Source organism: Phoenix dactylifera, chromosome 11 (genome assembly GCF_051530095.1).
Source record: "Phoenix dactylifera cultivar Ajwa chromosome 11, Ajwa_hap1_PhDact_Kaust_v1.1, whole genome shotgun sequence".
In the NCBI taxonomy this organism is placed as follows: Eukaryota; Viridiplantae; Streptophyta; class Magnoliopsida; order Arecales; family Arecaceae; genus Phoenix; species Phoenix dactylifera.
Genome location: NC_143200.1, coordinates 26,583,352 through 26,609,538, shown reverse-complemented (window position 1 = coordinate 26,609,538; position 26,187 = coordinate 26,583,352). Strand labels below are relative to the sequence as shown.

Below are 26,187 nucleotides of genomic sequence, written 5' to 3'. Positions count from 1 at the left end.
CCTAACCCCTCTTTTCCCTCTTTTTGTTTCTCCTTTTTTTTTTCTTTATTTAAATTGCTGGGTCCCACCTCACATAAGGTGGGACTTGGCCAACAATTCTCCCCCTCCCATCTTATGTGAGAGGCTCCACCAAGCTTGCCTTAAGCATACAAATATCATGCTTCTTCTTAAGCAAAATTTTAGTCATCATATCCGACCCATTCTCATCGGTATGGATTTTCTCTAGATGCAAAAGCTTTTCTTCCAACACATCCCGAATCCAATGATACCTCACATCAATGTGCTTTGACCTTGAATGAAAGCTGGGATTCTTGCTAAGATGAATGGCACTCTGATTATCACAAAAAAGAGTATACTTGTCTTGTTTCAAGCCCAATTCTTGGAGGAATCTTTTCATCCACAACATTTCCTTACATGCCTCTGTCACCGCAATATATTCGGCCTCTGTAGTGGACAAAGCAACACATTTCTGCAATTTGGACTGCCATGAAACAGCTCCCCCTGCAAAAGTCATCATGTATCCCGATGTAGACTTTCGAGTATCAATATCACCAGCCATATCTGCATCTGTGAATCCTTCTAGCATAGTTTTTCCATTTCCAAAGCATAAGCAAGCTTTGGAAGTACCTCTAAGGTATCTAAATATCCATTTAACTGCAGCCCAATGTTCTTTGCCAGGATTCGAGAGAAATCTGCTCACAACACCAACTGCATATGCTATGTCTGGTCTTGTACACACCATGGCATACATCAAACTTCCTACTGCTGAAACATAGGGTACCTTTTGCATCTCCTCTTTCTCCCTTTCATTTGTAGGACATTGCTTGTTTGTGAGTTTGAAATGATTTGCAAGTGGAGAGGAAATCGGTTTAGCCTTTTCCATATTAAACCGCTCGAGCATCCTTTCAATATACTTTTCTTGTGATAGCCAAAGCTTCTTGATCTTTCTATCACGAGAAATTCTCATGCCAAGCATTTGCTTTACGGGCCCCATATCTTTCATGGCAAACGACTTGCTTAAGTCTTTCTTCAACCTATCAATTTTGTTAGTATCACGGCCAATAATCAACATATCATCTACATAAAGCAATAGAATGATAAAATCACCATCACTAAACCTTTGCACATAGACGCAATGATCGGATTTTGTCCTCTTGTAGTCGTGGCCCATCATGAAAGAATCGAACTTTTTATACCATTGCCTTGGTGCTTGTTTAAGCCCATATAAGCTTTTCTTCAACTTGCAAACAAGATGTTCTTTGCCCTTAGTTTTAAACCCCTCAGGTTGCTCCATATAAATTTCTTCCTCAAGGTCTCCATGCAAGAAGGCTGTCTTCACATCAAGTTGTTCAATCTTAAGGTCCATACTAGCTGCCAAACCCAATATAATCCGAAGAGATGACATTTTCACAACCGGAGCAAAAATTTCATCAAAATCTATACCTTTCTTCTGACCAAAGCCCTTCACAACTAATCTTGCTTTGTACTTAGGTTTTAAGCCGCTCTCATCCTCCTTTAATCTGTATACCCATTTGTTCTTGAGTAGTCTCTTACCCTTAGGAAGCTTTACCAAATCAAAAGTATGATTTTCATATAAGGATTTTATTTCTTCTTGCATAGCTTGAAACCATTTATCCTTGTCCTTATGATTCTGCACTTCTTGGATGCATTCTGGCTCCCCCTCATCTGTAAGAAAAACATACTCTGAAGCAGGATATCTAGATGATGCTCTGTGCTGTCTAGTAGACCTTCTGACCTCTGGTTCTGTCATTTCAGACTGACTTGATAGTTCACCATATTCTGAAGCTTCACTGTGACCATTATCACCTATAGAACCCTCACTAGCACCTGTATCACTATGCTCACTGTCATCCTGCACATCTCCCCTATCATCATCATGGACCATAGGTGGAGGAACTGGATCAAGATTAATTGGAGAACTGTTCAAATACTTCGGCTTCTCTTGCTTTCCAAAGTCTTCAATAAACTGATCTTCAAAGAAGACAACATCTCTACTCCTGATCACCTTTTTGTCTTTTGGATCCCACAACCTGTATCCAAATTCTTCATGGCCATAACCTAAGAAAATACATTCTTTAGACTTTCCATCAAGCTTAGACCTTTCATCTTTTGGAATGTGAACAAATGTCTTGCATCCAAACACCTTCAAATGACTGTAGGATACATCTTTTCCTGTCCAAACTCTTTCTGGCACATCACCATCCAAAGGAGCCGATGGAGAAAGGTTGATCAAATCCACTGCAGTCCTCATAGCTTCACCCCAAAATGGTTTTGGCAACTTTGCATGAGAGAGCATACATCTGATTCTCTCTACAATTGTTCTATTCATTCTCTCTGCAACTCCATTTTCTTGCGGTGTTTTAGGAACTGTCTTTTGGAGCTTAATGCCATAGTCTTTGCAATATTTTTCAAATGGCCCTCTGTACTCACCTCCATTATCTGCCCTGATGCACTTTAGCTTCTTGCCTGTCTCTCTTTCAATCATGACATGAAAGTGTTTAAATATATCCAAGACTTGATCCTTGGATTTCAAAGCAAAAGCCCATACCTTTCTAGAATGATCATCAATAAAGGTAACAAAAGAAGGTAGCCGTCTTGGGAGAAGTGCTTGTGGAATCCATCTCAAGGAGGAGGTGAAGATCTTATTCAAGGCATTTCAAGAGGAAGAAGAACCTTGTGCAAACCTACACTCGGTGAGATTGTTCTCATTTTATTATTGGAGCCTAAACTCTTTTTCATATAAACTCTTTGTTTGTGATCCAAGGAAGAGATCCTTGATGTATGTGATCCTCTAGCTTAGCCTAGAGAAGATACTTTGTAAGCCCATTATTGTTGATAGTGGAGGTTTGTGGTGGACTTAGGTCCGGTGGTTTTTTCCCCTCATATTGGAGGGTTTTCCACCTAAAAATTCTTGTCTCTTTCTTGTGGTTTGTTTTTTTGGTGGTTCTTACATTGATTAATTATTGTGGTATTCTCATTCTACTCACACAAAGATAGGAAAGTTTTCATCTAGTGAAGGGGTCTTTCCTAACAATTTGGATGGTGTGGATGGGTGGCTTTTATATGCCATGGAGACTGGTACTACTGATTTTAAATAAGATAGGGGGGGAGAGGTGCTTTGATGGTTGTATATTTCTATGGAAATGATGGATGGAAATGCCACTCCCTGCCATTGTTTAATGTCTGACGTGACTGATGACAGAGCTATTCCCCCCCGTCCTCCCTCTCCTTGTCTTTTTTTTTTTTTTTAATCCCCTGAAAAGGAACCAACAAACCACCCTTCTCCAAAGATTCTGTCTTCCCTTAATTCCTGTGATAATTATATGCTGAAAGTTTAAAAAAAAAGGCTGACTCTACTTCCTAAATTTTTAAAGCACCAGTTCAACTTAGCATTCAACCTTAAGTTTAGAACCAAATCACGTAGGAGATTGCATAAGATTTCGAGATAGTGACTAATCCAATTGGGGTCACCATAAATTTCTTGTTGATACCTGAGCTGGGTTTTGTAAGTCCTGACAATGTTAGCAGCGATTAGAAATTCCAAACGCGCTGCTGCTTTCTTTATCCTCTACTTAATAGTACTGATGAGATCATCCAAATTAGTTTCTCAATCTCTTCATAGATTAGCAGGTGCTCATTCACCCGAGGCCATCTGGGTGAAAGCTTCAGATTGGTGAATCGAAGCCTCCAGTAGACTGGTTTGGCAGATATGTTTGCATGGACAGCTTAAGATTTGTGAAACAGAAAATAACACATCAACTCTTCATTCAAGGTATAAATATTTGCGGTTGGTGTTCACTTATTTCCTTATCATTCGGGATAACATGCATATTTTTGAGGCCATTCTTGCGTACTCCATATATATATCTTCTTACAGCAACAATTGATCGATGCGGCCAAAAAAAACCCAATAAATTTGGTTCGATCTATGAGTTTCTTTTACTCATCGTTTCGTTCATATTGAGACTATCAGTGTGATCTTCTTACATCTCTATTACACATGAGCAATATCAACTTGTCCAGTTCTCTCATAGTTTATCTTAATTGACAGCTTTTTCCTTCGTGCAGCTTGTTAGACAGTAAACTATCTAACACTTGTAGCTTAGACTTTCCTTGGTGCTGGGGAGACTGGTTAACTGTATACTCCAAAACCCACCAGGGGACATGAAAGAAGAATATTCTGCATACAAGAACTTGTATACGTTGCCTATGTAGACTTGTTAGCTTGCTCAAACGCTCTCTCTCTATCTATCTCTATCTCTATCTCTGAATCATTTGAGTAGGATTGCTCACTGATGGAACAAGGGTACTACGGGTCATGTGTCCCAAAATAAATGCCTGTGGCTTCTTTTTATCTATTAGCAATCCAAACCTGCACCTACCAGCTCATACTCTTTCTTTACCCCACTCCTTCCTACACAACCCTAACCTCTACAACCCCTCTCCTCAACAAAACCCACCCTCTTTTGCCACAACAAGATATAAGATTTTCCCATCAGTCTTACCAGGCACTCGCCTTCCCCATGTTCCCCTGCTTGCTGGAGTCAGTAATCTTCGACTATTTCCACATTGTTTAAGAGAATATTTCCATTCACAGACTCAAGCTTGCACAGCTCACTACTACATATATAATAAAGTTGATCTCTTTGATCTCCACCCACCTTATAACTCCATCAAATACAAATATTAGCGTTAATCCCTAACACTTCACTCCATCTATATGGCCTTTCAGAATCTCTTTTGTCCAATGAATGAAAGCATCTCTTCTTGTACTCCCGATCCACGAGCGATCTCATATCAGTCTTCACTCATGACTTATATATGTGATGCTCTCTCCTGGAAGCAATCTATGTGATATATATGGTTCCATCCACCACCCAGTACCCCCACAGCTGTGAATAGTGACATGGTTGCCTGAAAGTAGTGCTTGGCTAAGGGTTGGTGACAGGAAGCTATATCTAGCAATCTAGCTATCTTTTTTATGAATATGAGTTGAGCCCACATGATTTGAAAAGCATGCGTGGTACCAAGATGAGATGCATTGGTTGCAAGCTGCTTGTCCTTCCCGAGTTGAATGGATGGATTCTCCCAGTCAGCTGTTGGGTACAGAGAGAGAGAGAGAGAGAGAGAGAGAGGAGAGGAGGGAGAGGGGTAGGGGTTTCACACCTACCATGACTTCTACTGGTCTAGATCGGATTCATTAAAAACAAAAAAAAGCTAGAAGATCACCAGATGATCCCAAGTCAGACATTCCGGAAGAAAATCTGCCTGAGATTCTTCTTATTGCTTTTTGAACTGGCTGAACTACTGAGGGTAGAGGAGGTTGGATAAGGGAGATGAGATCCTTTTTATTGCCATTTGAATTCGCTGAACTACTGATCGAGGGTAGAGGCGATTGGATGAGGGAAAGGAAATTAATATAGTGTTAGACCTAGAAAAGCATGGAACTATGATATGTCTTGCAACTTTCCTTTAGTCGTAATTGTGACTGACGTCAAGTGTCACAACAGTTAAAATCCATTTGTTGGATGGAGTATTATATATACATGGGACTGGCACTTCATTTCATTCTTAGATGACAAAGTTTCAGGTTAGCATTGCAAGAAACAACTATAAAAAAGTGGAAACAACCATTGTGTGAATTTTGGCCGTTCCTTGGACATTAATTACTGGTCGTGACTATCACACAGCAATAATGAATCAGAATCTGTGGTACAAAATATATGCTTCGATTCCTATTCTCTACACACACAAAAAAAAAGGAAAAGGAAATCAGATGCCCCTGTAGATCGGCAGATGATCCCATAAATTTATCATTTCTGAGCATTCAATCATTAAGAAAATAAATGGAGGATCTCTTTGACAGATCTTGACATTCTGATGTCTCCCGTTTTCATCTATCATTGCAATAAATGACACTGGCACCATTTTGCATTTTATCCAATCTGCCAAGCTACCTCTTTGCTTCATCTACACTCATGCAATGCAGAATGACAACATATAGTTCATCCCCCCAGAAGACTACATATATAACTCTGATAAATAGCATTCATATATCTGTACATCCAGTGAATGGGCTATATTATTTTTTTTTTTTTACTCATGAAAAGTACGTGTTTGTGTATGCATGCATGTCTATGAATACATGTGTACATACACACACATATACATACAATATATATATATATATATATATATATATATATATATATATATATATATATATATATTTGAATGTGTATATTCCTATCATTTTGCTTTGAAGGGAAAGGCACCTGTGGGTTTCTTGTGCCATATCATATTCTTTTCTCGTATCATGTCATTAATAAATACTCTCTCGATGCAATCGATCCATCTGGCAGTTCCATTGCTACTTGCAATTGGTTTAGACGCTTTCTTACTTCTTTGTCATGGAATGAGATCATATTATGAGAGATTTACTACTCCGAAAAAAATGTTGGCACTTGATACTTATGCTACCATGTAAAAGAATTCCTTTGTCATGAACAATATTACTTTGAGAAAGTAGCTGGTCTTCATCTCTATTTCAAGTGTTCAAATAAGTAGATAGAATAAAAAGAATAAAATGTGATCATATTTAAATACTATCCATCTGCATCTCCTGGGCTTTCAGAACTTTGCAGAGACTGGCAACTTACTTGGGTGAATCATGCATACCATATAGAAAACTTCTACAACATCCACGGAGGCCTTTATTCCTCTAAAACTAATTTAGCAAGGTAGCTAGTGGACCATATAAATTTTCATGGGTATATTCATTTTCATACTTCAACTGCAACTTATAATTTTAACTAAATAGGTGAAAGTAAAAATAGAAAAGATATCATAATATTATAGATAAAAAATGTTCAAGAAAGAAACTTATTGGCGCATTATATATGTATATATGGTTGGAATCAAAATGCTTCACAACTTCTTTCATAATGAAATATTTCAAGGACTTGGGCTATTGGAGACATGTTCAAGTAAATTAAAAGATCAAAATGAGTTGCTCTTGCAATAATACAACTAAAGCTTAGGTGGAGGCAGATCAGCTGTTTACTTCAGCAATAGCTCAGTGTGTGCGTGTGTGTGTGTTTTCTGTGGGGAGTGGGGGTGGTTTGAGAGAGGGATGTTATCAATGGCAGCAAAGAAATCATGGGTCCTTGTTGAGGAACCAAGCAGGCATGCAAGATCCCAAGGAAAGGGGCTTCTAAAAGGGAATGTTTTGTTAGGAAAGGGGGGCAAGGTGGTCACCAAAGGTTAGATTTTGAGAAATCCCATGATTTTGTTTGAGGGGACAAGAGGCAGGATTAAGGGGGTGGGAATGGGGGAATGGGGGAATGATACACCCCAAAAGACAACTAACAAGCATATCTCGGGCATGAGCACAGAAAACAAGAACAAAACCCCCCTTCCTGGGAGCACAAGACAAGAGAGCATATTTCAAACCCAAGGGTGTCCTTTTGCAGGGTGGAAGAGCCTATGAGATGATTACTCCCTTAGAACCCAACTAGCCCTTATAAAAGCCACTCTAGAACAATTCTTTAATCATAGCTAGCAGCGAACAAACATGATTAATAATAATAAATCACTGCATCAAGCACCAACAGGCAAGCGAATGCAACTAAACGCCAAGCAAGCAAAAGGACCCATGAACAAAAATAAATGAAGGTGAGTCATCCATTATCATAAACTATACAAAGAGATGAACCACAGCCAGAAGCAAAAGCCACGCAATCCCCACGACCAATAAAAATAAGAATGGACTGTCTTACTATAAGACTTTTCATAAAATATAACAATTAAACATCCGAAAGCACATCCATTTCAAGAATATAAGAAGCAATACATATGCAGAGTAGCAGAAAGAAGAAACAATTTGTGAGCAGGAAACAAACAGTAAGCAACAGCCCTAGGTAGTTTATATTAACATAATTTTTTTTTAAAAAAGGAAAGGGAGCAGATGGGAACAGTCAAGGAAGGGACTTAGCTTTGGGAAGCAAGAAGGTAGCAAGAAAAGAGAAGAGCCATGGTGAGAGAAGATATGGCCTTTCTTTTTTGTTCACCACTTCCAAAATTTCCCATGCAACGTGCACCACCTCCCCTCTCTTCTCCTCTTCTCCTCTCCTTCCAGCAGACTATAGAACAAACTAGGGTTAGAGTTTACAGCAAGCTAAGATCACATAATAAAGGATGCCCCCATACTTACCTATGTCCCCTTCTCTATTCGGGCCTTTGCTAACGTCCTTGAAAACACACCATAAGTCAGGAAACAAGCCCATCCAAAGGAAAAGGAAAGAGCTTAATTATTAATCAATTCACTAGGGTTGTTCCACTGTCTTTCTTTCTTTTCTTAATTTCTTTCTTTTTTTTTTAATCCTCTCTATGGTTGTTGCACTAGCGCCAAGATGAGACTGAGAATAGTGCCTTGTTCTGCCAACCAAGGAAGATGGAGTCCCCCGCCATCTGAAGCTGATAGCCTTCGGACGGGTAGTGCAGTCGGAGCAGCAGCTTCGCCTGCGAGAGGGCGAAGGGGCTGAGGGGAAGGTTCGAAAATCCAGCACCCCTTATCAGGCCCTCCCAGCGCGCGATCCGCTCATGCCGCTCCCTCCTCCCCTCCCCTTCACGGGCGATGATGTCCTCGATCTCCCGCCCGAGCCACACCTGCTCCACCGCCAGCCGCTCCTGGCTCCGGGGAGGCAGCGTCGCTTCCAAGGACTCGAACACCACCGTGTAGTAGTCCAGCGCCTCCATGAACCTCTGCAAGAAAATCGGTGAATTATGGCTCGCCTCCCTCTCGGCCACGGTCACCGCTGCTGGGTTCAGGGCCTTCACAGCTTGAAGGAAGGCCCTCAGTTCTCGCGAGCCGTCATCCTCGCTGCGGCTGTCCTGGTCCTGGAGGAGCTTATGCAGGAACAGCACACAATTCACTGCAAGGGTCTCGCCAGGATGGAGTTGGAAGGAAGAAGAGGTGAGATTAGTAGTAGTAGTAGTAGTAGTAGATAGAATGCTGGTGCTGGTACTGCTGCTGGGGCTACTGCTGTTAGTGCTACTGATGGGGAGGAGGAGGGGATGAAATTGGAATTGGAGGCCTAATGAGTGAGCGAAGGTCTGAAGGCGGTCGCCGGTTCGGCGAAGGACGCCGAGGTCGGTCCCGGTGCCGGTGATGCGGATGGACGGGGGGCCGTCGGCATTGGAGCGCTCGGCGATGGCCTGAAGGAGAGGGGGCCACTGCACCCCGTGAGAGGTGTCGAAGTCGAGGATGTGGATGCGGCGGCAGCCGTCAAGAGCCTCGAGGATGGCCTGGTTGGCGGTGAGGTGAGCGAAGCGGAGGAATGGGGTGACCTGGTTGAGCGACAGGTAGGAGGACTGTAGGGCCTCGGAGGAGGAGGAGGCGGCGGAGGGTGAGGGAGAGGCGAGGCGGGAAGGGCTGTCGAGCCGGAGGGAGAGGGCGCGAGCAAATTGGTGGGTGAGGCGATCGGCGGAATCGCCGTAGGGCGAGGCAGCTGCGGAGAGCAGGGAGGCCGTGCGGCGGGCAGTGGGGAGGTCGCCGCAGTGGATGCGCTCGGCGCAGCTGATTAGGAGCTGGCGGGCATGGGCCGAGAGCGAGATGAGGCCATGTGGGGGGTTGGGTTGGTGAGGATTGGAGCGCTGCTGGTGGTGATGGTTATGGGGGTCGGGGTCCTCTTGATCACCTTCTTCATGGGACTTCAATGAGCTGAGCATCTCTAGATGGCTGTGATGGTGAGGAGAGGATAAGGAGGCCAAGAGAGAAACGGAGAAGAGTATTGATTTAGAGTGAGAAGAGGAGGACAAGAGAGTGAGGGAAGGGTGGAGTGATTGGAATTGGTGGGTTTGCATTCCCTCACTTTAATACAACATCTCGAGATGCAGCTTCCTTGACAGGACATCATCTGCCAATAAACAGAGTATGGAGTGATAGTAGTGGTAGCAGGAGCAGCAGGAAGTGGCAGCTTTCCTATGTAGATTCACTATACAGCAAACCCCTTCTCTCTCTCTCTCTCTCTCTCTCTCTCTCTCTCTCTCTCTCTGTATGTGTATAGAGTAATGTGGCAGGGGAGTGGGGGGGAAGGGGAAAGGGTTTTATGCTTTTCTTGTCTCCTTTCTTATGGCCTTGGGGATTTGGATGGACTTCTGTGCCCTTGCGTTGAGGGCTGATTTGTTGTCAGCTTAGGAATGATGGAGGGGCTAAATGAATGGGCGAGGAATCTAAAACATTATAAGGGTTTAGAGGGGTTGTAGTAGGTGGTACAGGTAGGGCGAAATACAAAAGGCTCGGAGTAATAAAGAGGTGGAACCCAGGAAGAGGAGAGAAATAAAGGAGGGTGGATAGAATCATGCAACAGCAATACATGAAAGGAGAGGCAGAGGGTCTGTGCATGGAAAGGAAAAAGAGAGGGGGAGGGAGAGTAAGAAGCCTGACTAAAACACAGGGCTCAGAGATCTAAAAGATGCTCCTAATACTAAAATGAGGGAGGAAGGCATCAAAAAATCCAATCTGGTATAACAGCATGGACAATTCTCTCTCTCTTATCCTCTTTATTCCTTTCACTCTCTCTCTCTCTCTCTCTCTCTCTCCCCCCACTGAATTTATACACGCAAAGCTTTTAATGGCTGAATAGAGACTACACGCACCCAACTCCAACCATCTATTGTTTTGTCTCCTTGTGGGATCTTGATTGATGGCTTTGAGATAACTTTCTTGCAGCCCCCCTCCCTTGTTGTCAGGAGAATTGGACTTTTAGAGCAAGCAATCCCCATTCCCCATACCCCTCCCTCCTCAAGAGTCCGAAGGTCCCCTACCTCCATCGCTCTCTTTATATATTTCTCTCTCTCTCTTTGCAAACGCAGTGTTGCAAGGCAATTGGGCACACCACACCAAGTAATCCAGCCACTGTCATCACTGCTTCTCTCCCCCTTGCTCGCTCACATCAGTGTGAAGCCAAGGCATCGTGGTACGACCAAAGAAATGCTATATTTGCAGCCCAAGAGAGAGCCCATCTGGCCAAATGGATGAAATGCCTCAGACTCACTCCCCCTAGATGAGGAAACTTCATGAGGTCATCATCATCACCACATAATCGCATCCACTTAGATCCCTTTCTTCACTGGGGATTCTTTCATTTAAAAAATATACATATCCAAATCCCGTTCTTCTCCCTTTTATTCCCCCTCTCAATAATTGATGGTGAAGAAGAAGAAGAAGAAGAAAAGGTTCTCTTTGTATCTAGATAGCCTTTAAGGTTCTCTTTGTATCTAAATAGCCTTTCTTTTTTTTAATTTGGCAATCCTATCTAAATTGCCTTCAAAAAGGAGTTGCGCCTGACATCTCTGCCTCAAATATCAACCAGCTAACAAGAAGTGGGAGAGATCTTATTATAACTTGTGGAAATCGGAGGCTTCTCATTGCTAAAATAGCAAGGGAACTGCTGCTGCTCCTCCGCTCTGGCCAGATCAGGAAATGGAAAAGGGAGGAATTCATGGGAGCAAGCAGCACAAGAATAAGCTAATGAAACATAGAAGGAGACAGATGAAATGAAGCAAAGGTTGGAGAAATATATGGAGCTAAGAAGAAAAATGCCGAAACAAATAAATTGACAAAGAAAAAAGCTCCTCTCTTGGTTAAGTTTTACCTCCATCACATTAAACTCACTGATTTGACATTCTCAAAAGTCCACCCTTTTCAGAGAGAATCTCTCTCTCTCTCTCTCTCTCTCTCTCTCTCTCTCTCAATCACCAGTCCTTCCTCACCTTACTTCTCCCAGCTCCCATTCCCTAACTTTGCTCCCCACCCCACTCGCTCACCCAAGACAATACCTTAAATCGGTAAAGGCAAGCATGCTAAAAGAATAATTATACAAAAAAAAAAAAAGGGAACTCAGTGAGAGGGGGGCGCAGGGGAGTGGAGTTGAAGGCAGGAAAAGGGAACGCACTCGAGAACATACGGGCGCCAAAGGGTGGTGCTATATTAACAAAAAGCAAAGCGGAATTAGCCTGATGAAGTGGACATAGAAATTTACATAAAGAGAGTCCTCCTTGTCATCTTCATGTCATTACCTGACAGTCCAATGAATGAACTTCTCCCAAGCCATATCTGTAGGAAACTTTAAAACAAACTGTAGTACTACTCTTCTTGTCAGGTTTGACTTCTGATGGAATAGATAGAGAGGGTGTTATTTAAAGGAAACCCAGGTGGGATTTCTGAAAGAATCTTCGCAAGAGCTTCCCCAGCTTTACTCCCTTCAATGAACGGTCTCGTTAGTACCTTCAAACTTGCTCCATGAAAGCCATCCCCTCTCCACTCAATCCATCTCATCATTCTCCACAACCATTCTGCTCCAATTTCCGACACCTTCCTAGAAAAGCCATGGAGGCCATCTCCCAAATTCCAAGGCGAGGGGACAAGAGAGAAGCATGGGTAGAATATGGATGTATCAACGGTGCAATCCCAAGCACTCAGGACACAACAAGGCTTCTATAGAAAGTGATAAAACCATCAGAATTCATGTTACAGTCTTGTAGATTCTGCACCATTAACTTTTGACTGTCATGTTGGAAAACCCATTGTGCCTCAGACGAAAGATTTACACAAAATTTTGTGGTTACCTTAGTTGTTTTTCTCAGAATGGGTCTTTTGGATAGAAAAATAAAACATATGAATACTAGTAATAAATCGATGATAGAATTAGACAGGAGACTTTTCTTATAGAACAAATAAGTAAAAAAAAAAAAAACAGAAAAGATCAAAATATAATGTTGCTTGAATGTAACCTTAAACAAAGTAAACATCATAGTGTTAAAGTACTAAGGGCCTGCTTGGTAATGTCACAGTTATTTTTTATTTCTCCACGAAATGCCACATGGACTTTTCACTTTAGGTGGAAAAGGAAAGCAGACAAACCCACGGTTTTCTGTTTTCTCTTCGGAAGTTAAAAATTTTAGTAATTTAAAAATACTACAAACAACAACTAAAAACTAAGGGTGTCCGAAACATATCTCCCAGTCTTCTTAGTTTTCATTCTTTGGTGTCTAAAAGCAAATAGCAGGAAATAAAAATGCCTCTAAGTTGCCATTTTGAGTACTATAAATCAACACAGGTTCATTTTTTTTTAATTGTTTGATTTATTCCACCTGAGGCTGATATCTTAATATCTAAAATATGCCTAGAATTTCATGCATCTAGTCAAATAATCTCTCATAATATCTCAAACATGCTTTTTTAAACTTTGAAAACCTAGGATATCTAAATGATACTGTTTTTATTGATGATGCTAGATTGCTTATAATCATTATTTCTAATTCGATGTTACCATCAAAACATAAATATGTGTTAAAAATATAACAATAATGTATAAATAAATTATAGATAATGCATTGCAACAATGAAGAAGGTAGGTTTAGAACATGGACGAGGTGCAGTAGAGAGGTTCGCATATGGTTGTAGGATTACCTAGCTATCCCTTATTATTTTCATGTACATAAGTTATCATTTAGCAATTCCTAACGAGCTAAGGACAAAAGAATCTAATTGCATTAAAAAAGTATTATTATTATTATTATTATTATTAATGTACATTGTCTCGATTCTATTTCCCTCTTCCAAGAAGAGAATAAGTGAGATACTTGGAGAGTGAATTTAAAAGGAATTGCACATAAAAGTCAAAAGTGATCGAGTAAGATATTGTTTCTTGGGAAGCTAATTTAGTGGCTGATGGGGTCGCATGCATGCCAAACCGATTAGATCGATCAATAGAAATAGGTCGATTTAGAAAATAAGGTTCGGCTTTGCTTTAGTAAAAGAATTTAAATTGTTTCATAAGACAAGATATGCAACAAAAAAAATATACATAAAGAAAGCAATAGCTCACAAGTAGAGAAACTAAATAATGAAAGATTGACAACATGAAAGGAAAGTATTTGGATACAACATAGAGATTCTCTAGGGTGGAAGGGTCATCATGCTGGAAAATTGGGAAAATCAATAAGAATCAAGGATGCAGAATCCTCTCAACACCCAATTGATCTTCTCCAATATGGAATGAGATTTCGCATTGGAGACTTTGGATCGGAGTCAGGGGCACAGAATCCTCTCAATGCTCATCATGGTCTGTAGAAGAAGCATAGAAATGTTGTCCCTGTTAGGGTAGCCAGATGTTATTCCTAATAACAGCTACTTTCTTTTGAATGGTTTCTTATCTTGGTAACTCTCTCCCGGTTGATGCAACATTGGGATTATTAAAAAATCTGAATTCTAAACTATAAATAAGTCATTAAGTAAGTTGAAAATTTTCAATTTAAACTACAAACACAAAAACAACCGGAACCTACTCCTTTGCCGCCACTTGCATTTATTATAGCCCCAGTGCCTCCCATCAACCAGCAAAAGCAGGCCTTAGGGATCCTCCCTCCCAAGATTTAATCGTTTTCAAGAACAAAAAAAATACAACTTAACAAGATTCCCTTATCCCTCAACTTGATTTAATAAAGTTATCTTGCCTTTTAGGACCTCATCGCATCGCACGCTAATGTGACGATTGCTCATGTACTTTTCCTGCGGAGTCATCTTCCGGAATTTTAAATCAAAAGCAGAGCAGAAGAGTTCTAGTGGGTATCATTGGTGGTAGAAGGCAGGGGCCTAAGGATTGGAGATCATGTTTAAGATGCCTTTGTATCAAGTTGATTGTGACACCACATTAATTTGTGGGCTTAGTAGTGAAAGAACGGGAAAAAGATTGGCGTGGCCATCACCATTGCCTTTGGATTTTATTAACAAAAGTTCAGCGGAGGAGGTATAGATGAAGGGAAAAGGTGGTGTGGATGAGAATGGGAGAATGATGGGGCTTTCAATTCTCCTTCTCCCATTTCTTAGTGGGGTCTCCCCACGGGAGATTCCTCCTTCGCAAAATGCATGCATTCACAATTATTACCATTATAGTAGGGGTCGCACATAATGTATCATTAGGTCTATGCTCTATTATATATATATAAATCAACACTTGTAATCAAGGTTCACCGAACTGGTACCAAGATCTGTATTGGTCAAAGGATGGGTCGGTATGGTACAGGTTCGGTACCGGCACGTCTAATTTTTTTTTTAAGTTTTTCAAATTTAATTAATTGATAATCATTTTTTTCAACTTTTTTCAATAATTTTAAGTCTAATTTAATTTTTTTTGGCATTTTTTCATATTTCTATGATCTCGATTTAAGCTAAATGATGCATCTTATTATTTTAAAGTAATACAAAACATAAAATGGTTAGTGAGATATTGCATAAACAAGAAGCAACGTGAAATATCCTAAAATTAACTAGTGAGGTAAAAAATATAAAATAATACAATCAATTATATATATCTAAAGTATAACATACATACCAATATCTAAAATATCGTCGAGTGGTGATGCCTTTTGTAGATATCCAAATCATTAACATAGTTAGGAGGCACATTAGCCCATTCCTCTAACTAAACTGCATTATAGTCTTATATGTTCATCCCATAAGGAACGCGCTCTGAGTTATAAGTACTCTCAGATATCTCATTAAAGCTCTGACTCTGAGAGATGTCCTTTAGCTGATAATACAGCTGTGAAAGGGCTCATTCGAATCAACCAGCAGCAAAATCCAACCCGTAAGAGGCTTTGGCCTGCTTAGGGTAGTAGCCACTGAAAGACGATGCCTCAGACGCACCATATCCATATTCGTATCCATATGGATCATAGACTGTATATGGCTATGGGTAATAAAATCTAGTATCTAGTATACGACTCAGAATCTGATATGTCTATGAATTCTACTTTACGTGTGAGGTCATCTGCACCAATTTCGAACGGAATTAGATGGTTCACACCGATTTCGAACGAAGCTAGTCAGTTCCGAATGGTTTCGGCCGGTTTGCGACTGGTTTGGAACCAGTCCTGAATTCAATAGGACAACTTGCACGGTTTCCTGCCGGATTGGCTCAGCATGGACTGAACCAGGTGGTTCGATACGGTTTGGCTGACTTTGCCTGTAATTGTATTTAACAAGGGAGGAAAGGCAGACATGAGGAAACTTAGAAGGGTAAGAGAGGTTGAGTTGAAGGAAAAAACATAATCTTGGTTTACATGAGGGAAGATCAAACTAGAATCTGTTCGTGGTCGGAGTCTAATCCTGATGAGATCTATGTTGCAAAGCAGTCTCCGTTATTTGTTTCAGTTCATTGATTTAAGCTTATAGGACTTCTCTAGTATGTTAATCTGTTGGATTCTTTTTATTTCTAACTATCTTTCCCAGGAAATAAATTAAGGAACAAAGGAAATTGTGAAGAGATACAACAAATAACCAGGGTCGTTAGATTAACCTAATTAATATACTCTGATTTAACTAGGAAAATGAGCTTGTAGTAATACCAATAATGACAGACAGTGGATAGAACATCGAACAAAGATGCATGCAATGCGCACCTAAGCTTTTGAAGTCTGGTTAATAGTAAAAGCATCAACTTGGTTTTCAAAACTCGAAAGGTGACTAATAATAAGTATCACAAGTTTTGGGCCAAAGTAAAGATGGGACCTGGAAATAAAAGCATCCTGCTGTATGAATCGAAGCTCAGGCATTATAATAATACTGCGGTTATGCAAGGGTAAATGAAAAAGAAGCTCGTGCAGGAATTTTTTCCCCTACAATAGAAGAAAGCAGGCCAGTGGTAGGTATGAGTCTTTATATCATTTCATTTGATCAAAGCCTCTTATAGGGTTTTTCATAAATTGACATGAGTTATATCCCATCTTTTTGCTTGGCTAAATTGAGGATTCAAACTTGGATTACTCTCAATCTAAACACCACAATTTCTAAATGCGGTTCAGGTCCCTTTTAGAGAAAGCAAGCATCTCACTAAGCCTATCCATCCAGTTCAACTGATATAAAGTCAAGCTTAGGACTTACTAGAAAAAAATTGGAATCTAATGAACTTGTCTATAAGATACCCATCAAACAACAGAAAAATATTTGGATGACACTTGATTAAAAGAGGAGTTCTTCTAAACATGGTTCGGTATTCCGGTGTAAGCTTATTTATAAAGAATTCAGGTGATTAAAAATTAGAGAAAATTTTAAAATAAAAACTAAAGAAGGAAGACTTGATATCTACATAGTCATTTTGTCGAACAAGCGTGACAAAGGCAACAACAACAAATCGCAGCACCATCACTTCCATTAGTTTCAACTTGTCCAGTGGCATGTGCTTCACCTTGCTAAGGCCATATCTAGGGTTTGAAACCACTGTTGCCCCATCAGCAACACAACCACTTCGGCCGATTGATGGTGTTATTGTTCATTTGTGCATTCCATGAGACTTTTATATGTAAGTCAAAATACTTTGTGCTTAATTCATAAAATCCATGATTTGCTTTTGCAAAAATTTATTAATGATTTTATTGCTTGGAAATAGACTGGGAATAATTTGAACAGTTGAGCTCAAACTGATTCATAAATTTCCAAAGTTTCTGAGAACATTTTTACCATGCTTCTGATGGTCATTCCAGAAAGTTGGGTTGAAATGATGGACAGGAAAAGAGGGTGCAGAAACAGGTGTTGTAGTATTGTAGGACTCCAATAAGTAGATTAAGTAAAAACAAATAAGATGGCCCGTTGCATGATCCATTAATCTTAACAAAATTCTGATGGTCATAGCTCTGAGGCACAAGTCCACAAACCCTAAGCTGACCTTTATGTTGATACACCATGCAAATTCCATGTAGTTCATGGTCTTATTAATCTTGGATGGTTTCAATTTTGATCATGGCACGACGAAATTTGGCATATATTGATTATTGGTTAACAGAGAAAATAGGGCTTGGAATTTTTCCAGAGTTGTTTTTTTGGGGAGTTACAAGGGCATGATTCCGTGTTAAATCAAGCAATGGTTATACCCAACTACCCAAGCATTTGTCCGAGGGGAATTTTGAAACATGGCAGACAAATTTAGAAGGTCAGACTACACATTGTATTAATTGATGTCATTGAATAATTTTTCCAACTAAAAAGGTCATGGGTTCGTTAAAGCTAAGCATCCATGTGATGTTCACAGAAAAACTTATCATTTTGAGCAATCAACAAAAAAGAAAAAAGAAAGTTTATCTTGATCTTGGGATATGTAAATGAAAACATCCAAATCCTAAATAATTTGCATATTTCCAGACTATGTAGAGCAAAATCTCTTATGTTATAACTGGAAATATCTGAATTTTAAGTAGTAGTTTTTGTTCCAAATATTCCGTATGTCTTTCAACACAATTTCTGATTTGGAATCTATTTCTTTGGCCTTCATGGCTACAAAAACTAGTTTATAAATATATGTTGAAATCTTGGAGAACGAAATGCGAGAGAGAGGTTCTCATTTAACATCAATAGAGAAATAGTGATTTCAGCAACAAGCTTAACCAGTTACTACAGCCCTAAATCAGCAAAGTCTCAGAAAACACCTTACTGTAGAAAGGGAAAGAAAAAAAACATGGCGAATACAGCACAAAATTTCTACATTGATGGTAGTATACAGTTCGGGCAAGGTTATAGGACATAATTCAAAGGCCACTTCTGAACAAAAAAAAAATCTATACAAGTTAACAAACCCCTGAATTGCAGCCCGCCTCACAATAATCCAACATAATAACAGCACATCTCTAATTCACTGTTCTACAAACACTGAAATAGCAGATACTTGATGTTACCCGAAAAAAAAAAAGAAAAAAGAAAAGAACTAAGACACAAATTTTCATGCTATCTTACTCGAATGAGTTGAAACTCAACCAGATATATGTTTTTAACAATAGAAACACCAGAAGGTCTCAGAGACGGTCTGAGGTCATGCAGCATGGTTTCTTCCAATTCCAGCTCCAAGTTTACTGGTTTGCCTCCTCTATTGTCGATTTGATCCTAAAACCGCTTTCTCCAAATACTTAACCTTTTATTGCCAGATAAGAATCGTGGAAGATTCATCAGGGAGTTCACCCTAGTCACACCTTCTAGTGCAGACCATTCCTCCTCAGTGGTTGACATACAATCAGACAGGCTCACTGTTGATTGGCACCTCTCAGGAACCTTAATTTTTTTGGGCTCCCCAGAAACTGCGACAATCTCGCGGGCGTCATACAGAGTATTCAAACGTTCGACTGAAGAAATCTGTGACCCACCAGAGACTGATCCAGATATTCCTTCCTGACCATTCACATCTAGATCAGTTGAGACCAAGGCTGTCGTCTCTACGGGTTCAGTAGGTGGTGCCTTCCTGGAGTTATTTTCCTGAGTTTGACTGAATGGAAGTTGGGGGTCTAGGAAGAGACAGACAACAGCACAGTCATCAATTTTTGATGTAGGAAATTTAAGTCTCCAAGCTCGGACTGCACAATCAACGACAGCTCTAGCTGCAGTTGTACGAGTTGGTGCAGAGGCCACGATGTCTACAACTTCCTTGTTTGAGAGAACATCCCAAACCTGTGGACCAAAAGCTCTGATGACATCAAGTTTGAAGAAAACTCATGCTCCAAAAATAAACGCGGCTAAGCATCATTGACAGTCATAAGTATAAAAGGGAGGATGTTGGTTACGCACTCCTACAACTCATGCCAGGAAATAATGAGAGCCTCAATAGGCAGGGAAGTTTAAGCATTCCTATGTAGGAAAACCAGCAAATAGCAAGATATCCATTCAACCATAATTTGCATTAACATATAAAGAACTGTAATTTTTTTTTCAGTAATCCAGCAGTTGAATAAAGGATTCTTTTGCATATATATATATATATCCCTTAAATTAAAAATGTACATACTTCACAAAAAACTTGGGAGAACTTCAGAAAAGTTGTGAAAATTAGATGATCAAGAATAAAGAAATTAAGCCAGCTTGGGCCCTGTTAATGGGGAGTATACACCAGGTATACAGTGGTGTCAAGTAAAATATGCCTCTTCAACTGACAAAGCCACAATAATGAACAAAGAAACCAGTCTCAAAAAACATAAAATTGTTTTACAATTCTATTTACCAATTATAATATCAGTCAAGTACATAAGAAATTATAATGAAAGTCTGATACCTTATGTGCAAGATCCCACATTTCCTTAATTTATAATAATGTGAGGTTGAAACTTAGGCCAGGCAGTGAGGCCATATGAAAGCTCAACTTTCAGATTATGGTACATGCCCTCATTTAGTCTGCTCACACCATAGCTTGATATGAACCTAACACACTAGCATGAATAAATTGTCCTAAAACTTGGTACAGATGCACAAAATCAAGCTCATTCTATAACTTGCTACAGATTGAAGTTTCTAAGCTATAAGGAGAGAAAGTACCCCGTCAGTGGCAAGAACTATAAATTCGTCTTTCTCAGTAAGATGGTGATAGGAGACATCAGGAATAGATATCAAGCCATAATCTTTAAGGCAGAAGTCTCCAAAAGCTCTGGCCATAGCCAAGCCAGGTGAGTCACTGTTGGGTAACCATACACGTGCGACCTCTGGTTCATCCTGCAAGGCGAAAACTCTTCCTTTGCATTGTTGGATTCTGGAAGCTTCCTCTGTACACAGTAACCATTATATAAAAGGGCAGATTTTAAGGAAAGGAGGCAAAATCATGAAATGCAGTGGATTGTTAAAATTCAAAACTAAACAGACTTTGCTAACTGCTTAATTTTCTCGGAAATGGTTTGCAAAAAATTGAGTAGACACGCCTCAAGGATCTGATCATTAAAAATGCAGTGCCGCTCACATCAACCCTTCTGCTCTTTTGTACCTCTTGGAAGTCCAATAAACAAGATTTAAAGATATTTTGAAATAGGATCTTACTTAGGAATCAAGTTGGCCTGTTTCCGCATAAATGCTGAGTTAGAAGCCAGGAAGTGATATGTGAGAATTAGAGGGCATCAAGATAATGTAACATTTTTGCTGTTTACAGTTACAAGTACCAGGGGAATCAAAATACAACCGGAGCCAATGAACAGGCTTGAAAATTAAAGATAATAATGTCTCCTTCTAAGGTGCCATCTCCCACAATCTTAGAAAGCAAAGTTTTTCTATCCAAAGCAAATGTCATCATCGTTGGAGAAAGACAATTGACCCATTATTTGCCTTGTTGATAGAAGGCTTTATACTACCTACCTCAAGCTTTTGTCATCTCTTTACTGATTTAATTACTTATAAAACAGGCGCATGCCTTCCTGAAGTCAGACTTGCTTAATCAGCATGGTCATCCACTGTCAACCTATTGATTTTCAACAAGCAAGGGCTTGCCCTGCTTTCCTTTTGTGGCAATAATTAGGTGTTGAGTCACTTCCCTTCATTATATAGCCTTCATATAAGCCTTTACTCTGTTTAAGACTTTGAACTGACCATGATCAGAATCTTACGGCTCGTCTCATAAGTGATAAAATTTTTAACTATCCATCAGGAAGAATAGTCACAAAATACTTTTTCTGGACCAACAGTCAGATAGTTTGAAAATGAAAAGATTATTACTTCCACACCTTGTTTTAACTTGCTCACTTTCAGAATATAATCGCAGATGGTTGGTTTGCTTGTACGAGACTGGATGCAATCTAGCCCTTCAAGAAGTAAATGGAATTTTCAGGACTAAAGTTTCAAGTAGGCACATGCAGCCTCAGCAGTATGAGCTGAAGAAGAAGCAGGATTTCAGCATGTCATGATGTTAATCCGCAAATTAGCATGTCTGATATCTTAAAAGCTCTTACACAACTGGGGAAAAGATGTCTTTAACAATCATGGAACAAAAGAAAAACATACTAGGAAGATTGGGCTTCAAGTCGATAGTCAATTGTACAGCAACCAAATTGTTGTCTTCATCTCGTCTACCCATTATTGCTCTGGAATCCCCAACATTTCCAACTACAAGATCCTGTCCCTGAAGAAATGCAAGTCATGCAAACTATATCAGCTGTACTTTGGTTAACGCAAAACAAAACATCCTTTGCAGTCGGCTATGTTGAATTAGTTTGGAAATCCTGTATGTACAGGTTTGTTTTTCCATAAAATACTTTTATTCCCTTGAAAAAAAACTCTTAAGTATGAATAAATTTTCTAATATTTCACAGAATTGGCGACATTGTTATGGTTTCACAAAGTGAACACGGAAAGTGGAAGATGGGAGGTTCTCAAACACTTCTAAATAGGAAACAAACTGTCATTAGAAGGGTTATCACCTGCTTTACTATTGTGACAGCAGTAGTCCCACTACAGAAACAATCGATTCTTGGTTGAACTTTCAACTCTTTATCCATCAACCTGGAAGCCTTCAAAAGAGACTGTTTCAGTGTAAGATACATCTCGGGTAGCTTTTCATTCTCATCAGCATCTACGGGTTCAGCCCACTCATCATCAATGATAACAGATGTTGTCTCTTCAAAGTTCGCACTCCCAGGCAGAAACCCATTTTGGGAAGGGCTGTTGTGGCCACTAACATTACCAATCCATTCGGCGCACAACTTGAGAGGAAGAGAATCTCTGACTTTCCTGGCAACCAGATGACCAAAAGGACCATGACCGTCAAAGACTCCACAGAAGATGGTGTCACTTCTTGAAGCAAAATTCTACAATCACAGCACGCCGTTGTTTATTGAGTTGCAAAGATGGACTAGAAGACTAGTTTTCAGAATACAATCAGATCTACCAATTTGAATGCATGATTTGACAGGCATGAGTTTGGAAAAAAGTTTAAAAGATGGGTATTGATGTATCACAAGAAAGACAGACAATGTAATGAGATAAAACAAAGAATATCCACGTCCAGTTAAAAGAATTATCAACTAGATACAATTATCAATTAATTATTCTATAGCCACTAACTGAGATAAAACAACGAATTCGACACTAGGTCCCTTCTGATTCATGATTTTAAGGATCCTGAGACCCAATAGTTTGCTCCTTTTTTTTTGTTCAAATGGGTGTCAAGAATGAACAATATATTTAAAGAAGAAATCATTACTGAATGATAGACTGTTAAAATACATCAACAGAAAGGAGAAAGACATGATAGAGAAACAAAATGAAACAAGTGATATATAGCTACAAGCTTGTGTATATAAGAACCGATAATTACTGCAAATCTCCTCAGGTACTACTTCACTAATTAATCTTCCACAAATAGATTGTATGGTTAGAAATTACAGCTCTCTTCGCAAGCTTATTCACTATGAAGCTACCTCACCTATTAACCTATAGAAGTCTTCAGCAAATAGATTATACAGTTACAACTCCATTCACAAATCTATTCACTATGAAGCTACCTGATCTATTAATCTATAGATGTACAATTTCTCCAAATGCAATAATGTTAAAGCTCTCCTATATGTATTCTGTCAATCACAATATTTAATTATAATAGAGTTCTCATATTGCAATATATAAAAAAAAATAAAAGAAACAGTGATTACACATTACAGAATTCCCACTAATGTTGGTTTCATTTCACCCATTGCATGTCTCCACTTAGGACCATCAAATGCCGACTTGAATGAAAGTAACATTTTCTACTTCTGAAAAATCAGAATGTGCATCAAGAGAAGTTAGTAACAGACCTACTTTAAGTAAAGTAATTATAAAATTCTTAACAATATTCACTTTTATTACAAACTAGTAAGCATGTGCAATGTAATTGAACATAATAATGATAATAAAATAATAAAAGTTCAGAGGAAGAGAAACCATTATAATAGAAGAATATGAAATAATCTAAGATATTCAAAACATATGTTGTAGCTAATTGTTTTAATTAATAAGAAGAACATACTATGATATATTTATATAATATTATATTTCTTGCTTTTGTTTTAAAAGTTCTGAACAAATACATATTAACTTTCTAGTTGCATCAATTTTAAATATAAATAGTTGCTGATAGTTCACAAAATGTAGAGGTAGCTAAAGCTTATGAAATAAAAGATGACAGCTTAATAGCAAGTAGCGACACGGTGGGTTTGTAAGGATATTTTGAAACTGTTCGCCGGAGGTTCTTCTAGTCGCAAATCACAACCTTCAGCTTAACAATCACATTGTCAGTATTTTCCAGAACAAGTTAATGGTATAAAATTAGTAGAAATCTGAAACAAGTAAATTTAGAATATTATTGTTTGATGTTCTTTGGTTTTCCTAATTTAAAACAATGAGAATTCAAACGGAAAGAATTCCAACTGATGGAGAAGCTCGACATGGGTCATTAAAACTCAAGATCAATGCTTTTAGGGCCACCAAAACAACTCTCCTCCCCTTGGAAAACAAGAAATCTAGCTGAAGTTGATGTCATCCAACCCAGCTATGAAAAAAGTGTACGATTAAAGTACACCTGGGCAATTCCAAATATTCAAAATCCAGTTAGTTATGACATAATCATAACCTCAGGATTATATTAGGAAAGAGGTCTTAATGCATTAAAACTGGATAACCTGCACGGGTATCTCTGTAGTGCTATGTGATCCTTACATTTCTGCTGGATTAATAAAGCATCACATGAATTAAACTGTTATGCATAAAAAAAAGAAGATAAAAGCACCTAAAGAAACATTTAAAGGAGATGAAATTATTGGGGAATATGTAAGGCACGAGAGAAATGATCGCATGATGGCATGTAATAAGTTTGACGATTAAGTGGAAAACCGGTCATGCTCCATAGATAGTTGCACTCTTCCACACAATAACCTGGAACCAATGAAACGCTCCATTATCAACAACAATGCTACATCCTCAAATGGGCAATCTTGGGTTTAATCGAAATAAATATCGTTCCTTTTCACTCAAAAACTCCATCAACAGAAAACAAATGGTAAGAATCAATTCCTGCTATTTAAAATTTGTTTCTTTTACATGAGCTATTTGTGAATGGGTAGACCGGGTTTAATTGAAAGGAGCTATCAAATCCTAAAAATCCTCTTTTTCCCCCAGCCAAACCATCATCAGGGGACATTCACGCATTGCCACGATCAGAAGTACAATTAATTTTAAGCTCTAGAAAAGTTTATCAAGTCCAGTATTTGGTACCTCCCAGACAAGCATGGCGTCCTGGTTGAAGCCCTTCTTCCCTTGCTGGGTGAAGAGGCAGGCGACCTCGGTGGCCCCGTTGAGGAACTTCCGGCCGGGCACTCGGTGGATATCCTCCTCCAGCAGCCCCCCACCGCCGGAGCTCGCCAACCACCGATCTGAGAGCTCGCCACCAATTGCTCCTCCTCCATTCCTCTCCTCCTCTTTTCTCCTCTTCTTCTCGCTCCTCCACCCCCTGCAGTTCTTCCAATCGAATGCGGAAGAGGAAGCGGCGGAGGCAGAGGCCACGGCCTTGGTCCCGCCGTACGCCGCTGCCGCGGGCGTTCCTGGCGACTGGGACGACATGCACGAGCCCATACGCGGGAAGTACGGGTGAGACGCCGATCGGACAATGGAGGTCCTCGAGGAGGAGCTCAGAACTTACATCCGCACGCACGCGCAGAGAGAAACAGGGAGGAGGAGGAGGAGGAGAAGGTGGAAGGACCTTGAAATAGTTTATTGTGACAAAAAAAAAAAAAGCTTTTTAAAAATCTATTGGTAGAATTTCTGAGATGACTTCATTCATTTTTAGGTAGAGAATGAGATGGCTTTATTAACATGTGTAAGTTTGTAATAGCAGTCTAGATATTTTGCATCTAGATGATATCAACTTAATATTTTTAAACAATCGCTATTTTACTACATTAATGCTATATTGTTGTTTTTTTAAGTTTATATGATCAAATAATGTCTTTATGGCTGTTACACGTGGATTTTTTAATACCATGAGAGGCTGATTCTTATTTTTTTCTATTCCATATCCATCTAATTCTTGAAGTTGGCTCGAATCAAAATCGAAATCTCATTTTGTTCTCAGATGATAAGAGATAGTATTATCGGAACCAGCACTCGATAATTGTTATATGTGAATGTTAGTATATTTTAGTTAGTATCGATCATAATAGTTACATTATAGAAAAATATAATTGTTTATAAATTATCTAATTACATTATTAATTGAGATTTTGTTCAATAATTAATTGGCTTTCACTTGCCCTGGTCCTATTACTCTTTCTATTATTTAAACTTAATAATTTAGAAAAAGCTAAAATGAGTAGTTTTTGTAGTTTTCAAAATCATTT

At 39.3% G+C, this 26,187-nt stretch overlaps 1 protein-coding gene and 1 pseudogene across 4 annotated transcripts; both read right to left on the bottom strand.

Annotated features, from left to right (window-relative positions):
• Positions 1-7,820: 7,820 nt before the first annotated feature.
• LOC103702435 (protein MONOCULM 1 pseudogene) lies at positions 7,821-10,789 on the bottom strand (annotated as a pseudogene). Its single transcript, XR_015971461.2, has one exon. The product of XR_015971461.2 is annotated as a protein MONOCULM 1 pseudogene (transcript).
• Positions 10,790-18,537: 7,748 nt separating this feature from the next.
• Positions 18,538-25,605, bottom strand: LOC103702334 (putative protein phosphatase 2C 66). 3 transcript variants are annotated; one of them, XM_008784715.6, is made up of 6 exons: positions 25,067-25,571; positions 22,237-22,623; positions 21,821-21,938; positions 21,544-21,621; positions 20,375-20,598; positions 18,538-19,516 (listed from the first exon to the last, which is right to left on the bottom strand). In XM_008784715.6, the coding sequence occupies exons 1-6, from the start codon at positions 25,421-25,423 to the stop codon at positions 18,959-18,961; spliced, it is 1,722 nt and encodes a 573-aa protein (XP_008782937.3). In that variant the 5' UTR covers positions 25,424-25,571; the 3' UTR covers positions 18,538-18,958. The 3 variants fall into 3 exon arrangements, with proteins under 3 accessions (XP_008782937.3, XP_088563671.2, XP_008782938.3); XM_088707545.2 differs by having other exon boundaries at positions 22,237-22,546; positions 25,067-25,395; XM_008784716.6 differs by lacking the exon at positions 21,544-21,621 and having other exon boundaries at positions 25,067-25,605.
• Between the last annotated feature and the right edge of the window lie 582 nt (positions 25,606-26,187).